The sequence below is a fragment of the Belonocnema kinseyi genome, chromosome 6 (genome assembly GCF_010883055.1).
Source record: "Belonocnema kinseyi isolate 2016_QV_RU_SX_M_011 chromosome 6, B_treatae_v1, whole genome shotgun sequence".
NCBI classification, from domain to species: domain Eukaryota; kingdom Metazoa; phylum Arthropoda; class Insecta; order Hymenoptera; family Cynipidae; genus Belonocnema; species Belonocnema kinseyi.
The window spans coordinates 19,063,253-19,071,768 of record NC_046662.1 but is presented as its reverse complement, the minus strand read 5'-3'; the positions used below and the strand labels follow the sequence as shown (position 1 = coordinate 19,071,768).

The following is an 8,516-nucleotide window of genomic DNA, read 5'->3' as shown; positions in this document are numbered from 1 at the left end:
TACATGTTTAAGAGTGTCAAATCTCTCGAAAATACAGTTGGTGGGTAGTGGTGTTTCCTATATTTTTAGGGGGGGGTGGGGGTGGCTGGGGGGTGGAGGGTAATCCGTTTAGCGTGAAATCGACTCGGGATACTTATAAGATACTAACCATGATTTTTTCCGATTTTTTGGTCCAAAAATAAATTAGGCCAAAAACCGGCCTTACCAACCCTCCCCCTTTATTTTTAAAGAATATCCAAAAAGTTTTTTTCAGGAATTTCAAAAGATTTTCAAAATAATTGAACAGCAATCTTGAAGATTTCAAGACAATTTTTTCAAAAACATAGATTTTGGAAGATTTCAAAACATTTCGAAAGATATGAAAAAATGGTGGGACTGAAAAATTCCCAAAAATAAGATATTCGAAATATAAAATCCCAAAATTATCAATAATTCCAAAGTTGGAATATTTCTGGCAGTTAAGAAAATTACAAATTTTTTAATTGTTGATTATAAACAGAAAAAAGTCGTTAAAATTACAAATAAATAAAAAATATGCTCATCTAATAGAATTAAGTTATTTTAGTTATTATTTTATTACCTGAAAATTAAGTTTGCATTTGTTTAGATTAGGAAATTTTATAATTATGAAATTTCTCTACGTTGGCAACTTCAAATCGTCGAATACTTCATAATACCACAAAAATCTGGAAGATTTTTAGAGAATTTTCGAAAATATATGATATTTTGCGAATGATTCTAATCAGATTGAAAGATATTTTCGACACATTTAGAATTTTTAAACATAAATTGAATTTTATCAAAAATCTTAGGAAAATTATATTTGTATAACTTGTTCTCAGAATCTAATTTTAGTTTGAATTTCAGTGCTAAAAAAATGTAATCATATCAATATTTATTCGAAATTTGTATTTTATAGTAAAAAATTTTTCTTCTCATATCGAACAACTTGCGCAATTTATGATGCTAATTTTAGGTAAATAATATAAGGTGAAATAGATTAAGTGTGTAAATAATTCTTCTTTTTCAATTTTGAAGACGGAACTTGTAAATATGCTGCGTTGATAGACGTCACGTAGTGCATACAGGCTAATATGTCTAGTCTATTAACAAATGGCACAATATTGCCTTCATCCTATTCGAATAAGGCTGAAAATTTGACACACACTTTTATTACACTTTCATGTTTGTCACGTTTTTTATTTGAATAACCGCATTATAATTCAACTCTAAATAAATTGACATATTTTCACTCAGAAATTAGCAGCACTTTCTCACTATTAAATTTTAGAGTATAAATACTTCGAAAAATAGAGTTTGTTCATTTCTACTAATATGTCCTAGCTTAGTCTTTCCTAATTCATTTAGTATAATATCACTAGGACTAGTAATTACTGATATTTCACTCATTTGGATTTATACAAAGTAAATTTAAAAAAATGTTACTTGATTTAAAGAAATAATCATATTGGTTTAAAAAGATTGAAATAAGTAAGCTACTTCTCAAATTTTAACCAGCATAAAATAATTCAAATTTTAAATAAGAATAAAAAACAATTTTCATTATAGGGAATTTTTTTATGGCCCAAGGGTCAATAATAGTCATATTCCTCGACTCCTGAAAATGCTAAAACCATGCATAACTCATTTTTTTAGAAAAACTGATTTATCATATTTTGTTCGCTTAAGCCTACCCGCATATATTCACAGTTTAAACAAAGATATTTAGGCGAAGTACTTCTGGTTCATCTATGCTAGGAAGCAGACATTAAACAACTTATTTAATGATGGCGTGTGCTCTATTCTGCGTATTGGCTCTCTGTGTCTTTCCAGTAAGTAATCCAACATTTTTTTAGTTATGAATTATTTAACTAAAAAACTCATTTCCATATATTTAATATTGAGTATCACCAATTTAAATTCACATAATAAAAAAGCTCACCTAACCAACGTTAAGCGTTTGATTAAAATAACCAAAGAATTTGGTCGGCAGAACGAAAATTTCTTTTAGATTGAACAAAATTATTTGGTTACATTAATCAAATATTTGTTAGCTCAACAAAATGATTTTTTTAGACTTAATAAAGATATTGAAGATTTAAAAAAATAGTTTTGCTGAACGAAATAAATGTTTGAAATCACAACAAAATTACTGTTTCTCGAGCGAACTAAACTTTAGTAGACTTAATAAAATAGTTTTGTGGGAGAAATTAAAAACAATTATATTAAGGGAAAAATGTATTTTGGAAACAAAATATAAAATATTTTCTGGATTTAAAAAAGACTAGAATGAAAAAATTTATTTATTAAAATAAAATGGGTTTGATTGGTAGAAAATTCGTTTAATCACTCTTTTTTTAACTTTTTTTCTTTGATAGAACTACGAATAATATTAAAGATCAAAATTAAGAGGGGTGATTTTCATTTGAATCCACCATATTGAAAAATTGGGCAGCTGCTCGTCAGCTAATTTTTTGGTATTCAAAATCAAATCTTCGTCAGAAAAACTAAAATTGCTAAAAAAATTATTTTATTCCTGGAACATTATTTTTTTTCTCAGTGTTACTGTTTATCTTTACAGATAGTCTTCGCAGATGATGTAGCGAGCCAGATGTTTGATCCAGACCTCCCGAAATCATGTCCGAGAATGTTTAGTATCGATAAAAAATTATATGATGATATTGGGGGGGGGGGGGCAGTAAACAAAAATAATGTTTAGTTCCTAGGCATTTGTTAATTTAAGTTTCTAAAAATATGTTATAGTTTTGCACTTTTTTCTCATTAGGTTGTAGCTGGAGCTGTGAAGAGTAAAGAAATAACGGCTGATCAAATAAAGGAGAAATTTACTGATCCTAAGGACCGTTACAGCCTAAGTTTTCAGGCCAAAATGATGAAATATGGCCAGGCTTATCATAAAGCCAAAATTACGAAGAATACTCAGGTAATTAAAAAATGTAATTTACAATTTATTTCAAAAATAGGATGTGCTTTTTTCTCAATCAGTTTTTTAATATTTATTGATTTAATGGTATACGCAAACAGTTGCGAAACAAGTTTCACATTAAATGTCACTAGCAAAAGGATTTGTCGTTGCCAAAGTCTTTTGAGATTATTGCATGATCGAAAAAAATTAAGTAAAAAGCACTGAATAGTAATAGTTAGTTTTTTATATTTGCGTTTATAAAACTCATTCTTATTGAGTTGTAGAAAAGTTTATAATGTCATAAGAAATATTTTTAATTTTGGAATATTTTTTTCTCATATTTAATACCTATATCTTAAAAAAGATTTTTGACATTCTAGTGGATGAAAAGAAGCCAAGCATATATGGACAGTTTTGAGTGCGAGAGAGTATGGGAAAAGTCCACGATGTTCCACGAGGGGGCCCGAAGGGTTTTAAGCCAAAGTCCATGTGGACTAAGGGGGTCTGGTTTTGTGTGGTTGTTGAAATACGTCAAACCCCTATTTATCACGAAATAGAAATTTTATTCAAACTATATACAAGGAGAAGTTTGGTGTTAGTTGTTCGGAAGCGGAAAGGTATCTGTCTGTTGTTTTCTAGCGGTAACAATTCGGTGGTGAAGGTACGTACAGAGGGTGTGTCGCAAATTATAACAGTCGCTTCTGATTGGTTAGAACTCAGATAAGTCAAAATCGTAAAAAAATAAAATACAACAGTTCATTTAAAGGACAAAGAACATGGTAAAAATATAAATTATGAGCTTAGTTTTCAGTTAAAAGAGAGATAAAATTAATTGTTCCGACGGAACATTCCGGCCCCCTTTGAATGCCATGCGTTCAAAATGATACAATAAGAAACAGGACTCGTTAATACAGTTCTACGTATATGTCAGTATCGTGATAGCAAACAAAGGTAGATAAAAAACATCGGACTTCCAAAAAAATTAAATTACAAGTGAAATAATAAAATACGTACAAGTTGCAATAGTTATGACATCTATAAAAATGACCGATACCTTAGATTGGCCGTACATGCTTTAATCCTAGAACATGATTGCGTGGACAAAGAAAAGTGATTTGTGAATGAAGGAGCGATCTGAAATTATTTAAACGTTCTTGTCGATTGGAAGCGGGTATACATTTTTTAAGGCCCGCTTATAGACACCTGATGAACTTCAAACTGTGACTGCTCGAATTACTCCATCTTGACCTGGATGAACTTCGTTGATTCGTCCAATTTTCCAGTTCATCGGTGGCAAATTTTCTTCCTTGATAACAATAAGAGTTCCAATCTCGATATCCTCTTGCTTGGTAGCTGTTTTCCACTTGCTACGTGAAATTAATTCACCTAAATACTCTCGATGCCATCTGTCCCAAAAATGATGACGCATTTGCTGAGCGAGTTCCCAGCAGTTCAAGCGATTAGCTGGATTGTTACGCTTGTCTCGTTGCGGAAAGCTCGTCAGAGAGGTCCCAATCAGGAAATGACCTGGGGTTAAAGGAAGAAGGTCGTTGGGATCGGAGGACAAGGGAGATAAAGGACGCGAGTTCAGGATTGCCTCAATCTCAGCGACATACGTTTGGAGCTGTTCGTAGGTTAAGAGAGTGTTTCCTGCAATTCGCGTAAAGTGGTTTTTAAAAGACTTAACCGCGGCCTCCCAGAGACTCCCGAAATAAGGAGCTCGCGGAAGATTGAAACGCCAGTTAATCTCCTTCCTTAAAAGGAAGGCTTGAGTTTCCTTGTTTTTCTCGAATGAATCAATTTGATGATAAAGTTCGCGAAGCTGTCTGTCAGCACTGACGAAGTTAGTAGCATTGTCGGATGAAATTGAGTTAGGCAATCCTCTTCGCGCAAGAAATTTCTTTAAAGAAGCCAGAAAGGCCTCGGTTGACAAATCGCAGGCTAGTTCTAAATGAACAGCCTTGGTAGCAAGACAAACAAAGATTGAAACATAGGTTTTTATTTTAATGCGATTCCGATGTAGGCGTTCCTTAATGAAAAAAGGACCACAATAATCCACCCCCACGTCGGTAAACGGTCGAGAACGCTCGTAAACGCTCGGTTTCGCTCGAAAGCATCGTATACATTGTCGAACCACGTCTCGCACAGTATTACGGCCGTCTATTGGCCAGAAGGTTTCGCGAACACCATAAAGCGTGGCGTTAACCCCGGCATGCATACGATCAATGTGTTCATCGCGAATGATGATTTTTGAAATGTGATGATGTTTTGGAAGTACTATGGGATGTTTATGAGAATCTAGCACATTAGCGTTTGCCAATCTACCACCTACCTTGATGATTCCTTGGCCAAGAAAAGGGTTCAGTTTTAAAGGCTACTTTTGGAGTCGACTATTTTATTTTTTAAAAGTAGATGAACTTCGTTCGGAAAAGCTTCCGATTGCGTGATTTTAATTATGAGGTGAAACGCGTTATTCAATTCACTCGTGGACAGGTCGCTCGTTTGTCTGGTTGTGGGATCTTTATTTTTGCAATTGTTTATAAAGCGTAAACAATACGCTACCATGGTTTCTAGCCTTTTGTAATTGCTAAAACGTTTAAGCAATTTGTTTGCTGGCCTCTTTTCCTGAATGAGTTTACACGACAGCGTTGAAGAATTAATGCGCGTTTTTGGGACCTTGTGTTTTTTAAAAGATAACTGGGGCCACGTGTCTCTGCCTTGACTCAGCCATCGAGGCCCGTGAGTACAAAGGGTGTTTCGAAGGAACTCTTCAGGGAATGGACCACGTGAAAGTAGGTCAGCAGAGTTATCCTGTGTAGGAACATGAAACCAGTCTTGAGCCTGAGTTGCTGCTTGTATTTCAGCAACTCTATTAGCAACGAAGGTTTTCAAGGTGTGAGAAGGACTGCTAATCCAATTTAGGACAATGGTTTAATTCGACCAGAAATAAACCTTGTCAACCTTGAACGGAAAAGCCTTGACGATTATGCTATATAACCTTGATAAGAGATTCGCTGCGCAGAGCTCTAATCGAGGTATAGTTGTAGTTTTTAAAGGTGCGACTCGTGACTTCGAACAGATGAGGCTACTTTGATGATTGCCTTGCGGATCATTTGAGCGAAAGTAGAAACAGGCTCCATAGGCCTTCTCACTCGCGTCACAGAATCCATGCAGCTGAATTTCGATTGCATTTGGGATTAGCACGCAGCGACTGAATTCAATATTATTGAGAAGCTGCAACTGATTCTGATAGCGATTCCAAAATTCCTGAGACTCCTCTGGAATCAGAGTGTCCCATGTGAGTTGAAGTTTCAAAAGCTGTTGGATTATTATCTTTGCTATCACCATAACTGGACCGAGTAGTCCCAATGGATCGAACAGTTTTGAAATCTGTGACAGCATTGAACGTTTACTGATAGGTTTACTAGTATCAGCCACATTGACAGTATAGGTGATTGAGTCAGCTACAGCATCCCAGTGAATTCCTAAAGTTTTTATAGTTTCCGAGGGGTCCAAAGACATGAAAGCCTTGGAGTGGTCGTCCGAAAAAAAGTTCATCAATTGAGAATCATTAGATGCCCATTTTCGAATATGGAAACCCCCCTTTTTTAAAATCTCAATTAATTCGTTTCGAATTTGAACTGTCTCTTGATAAGTTGACGCACCCGTTAAAAGATCGTCAACATAGAAATCTCTCTGTAAAACGGCGGAAGCGATAGGAAAGGACTCGCGTTCATCTTCCGCCAGTTGATGAAGGGTGCGGATCGCGAGGAAAGGAGCGCATAGTGCCGAACGTTACTGTATTTAAGCAGTACGTTTCAATTAGCTCGTCACGAGATTTACGCCAGAGGATTTTTTGATAACGAGTATCCTCTTCTGAAATTACAACCTGCCGGTACATCTGTTCGATGTCGGCAGTGAGTGCATATTGAAAGGTTCGGAACCGCGTTATGATTGAGAAAAGATCCTCTTGGATAGTCGGACCGACCATCAGTGAGTCGTTTAACGAGATTCCCGTTGTCGTTTTTGCGGAGCCGTCAAAAACGACTCTTGTTTTTGTCGTAAGACTGCAAGTCTTGACAACAGCGTGATGCGGAAGATAGTAACCCTGATTGTTCGGTTCATTGCTTGAAATTGATTTTATGTGTAACTCTTTAAAATAACCTTGAATGCATGCAGTGTATTGCTCCTTGAGGGCAGGATCTTTCTCGAATCTTCTTTCGAGTGCATGAAAACGCGGCAGAGCTGTGTTTCGTGAGTTTCCAAGGGAGTCTCGTTTGTCATTGAAAGGAAGTTTGACGCAATATCTGCTTGAAACTTCTCTTCGAATGGTATTTTTGTAATACTCTTCACAGGCCAATTCTTCCTTTGACCTGATGTTAGAAATGGATTCGTTACCTAGTTCCCAAAGAATAGGTAACTCTTGAAATTTTATTAAATTACAAGTGCTTTGAAATGATTTGGAAAACAGATCGCTTGAAAGACGACCAGCTAGAATCCATCCTAAACGAGCTTCTTGAAATACAGCTGATTGACCCTTGACCCGAATTTGACCTGAGCATAAAAGCTGATAAAAGAATTCGGCGCCTATTAACAGGTCGATTTCAGCAGGCTAAAATAATGTTTTCCGGTAATTGAAATAATTTTTTATCCAAGGGTAAACTAGGCATTGGTTCAGAAATCTCCTTGAACACTAGGCAGGAGAGATCAATTTCGATATCAGTTCGACGAGATTTTATTTTTGCTGAAGTCACGGATTTTACATTTGAATGCGAAGCCGGCTGAATTGGTAGACTCGCTAACGTCGTGGCAGTATACGACCCGGACAAATCCGAATTTGCGGGTGTTTCTCTCTCGAAATGGAGAAGCACGTTATGTGGCTTTTGGCATTTCTCGCACGTCTTCGCACGGCAGTCGACAGTGCGATGATAACCTCTTAAGAAATTATGACAAAAAGAGGTATTTTTTATTTCATTGTACCTATCTTTTGGAGACATGTTTTGAAAAGCAGGACATGAGAGGAGTGTATGTTGCTTTGAGCAAATGGGACACGTAACTTGTTTAGGTTTCGAACTTGAAGCTACCGTTGTTTTATTACAAGATTGAGTCAGCCTTGAATGGGGTTTCTCGAAATGCCTTTTAGAAAATTGGTTCGGTTTTAGAAGTGAAGTTTGCTTTTGAAATGAGTGAGAACCTTCAATAATAGCACGCTGTTCAAGGAATGAGATAAGATTTTTAAAGGATGGCACGTCTGTTCCCTTGAGAGATTCCTCCCATTTCTCTCGCGTGTAATTGTTTAACTTGCCCTTTACAATAAAAATGAGTAATGTGTCCCATCGATCGACCGGTTGGGACATTGCTTTAAGAGCTCGACAATGTTTCTGTACAGTATCTACCAAATTGCGAATTGAGAATTCCTTTGAAATACATGGAGTTTCGAACAGAGATCTAACATGAGTTTCAACGATAAATTTTCTATGGTCGTATCGACTTTTTTAGAAGCTCCCAAGCGACAGGGTAATTTTCGTTCGTTGTTTCGAGCGACGCAATGACTTCCGCCGCTTCATCCTTGACACAGGCCTTAAGATAATAA

The 8,516-nt window shown here is 35.9% G+C and overlaps 1 protein-coding gene across 1 annotated transcript in view; it reads right to left on the bottom strand.

The window, feature by feature from the left end:
* Positions 1-4,136: 4,136 nt before the first annotated feature.
* The window catches only part of LOC117175287, a 33,923-nt gene continuing 29,543 nt past the window's right edge, over positions 4,137-8,516 (bottom strand). The window contains exons 5-8 of the mRNA XM_033364997.1: positions 6,723-7,535; positions 5,922-6,619; positions 5,407-5,831; positions 4,137-5,266 (exon numbers count right to left, since the gene is read on the bottom strand). Of these exons, the coding sequence (XP_033220888.1) occupies positions 4,137-5,266; positions 5,407-5,831; positions 5,922-6,619; positions 6,723-7,535 (3,066 nt within the window). The remainder of the gene's footprint in view (positions 5,267-5,406; positions 5,832-5,921; positions 6,620-6,722; positions 7,536-8,516) is intronic.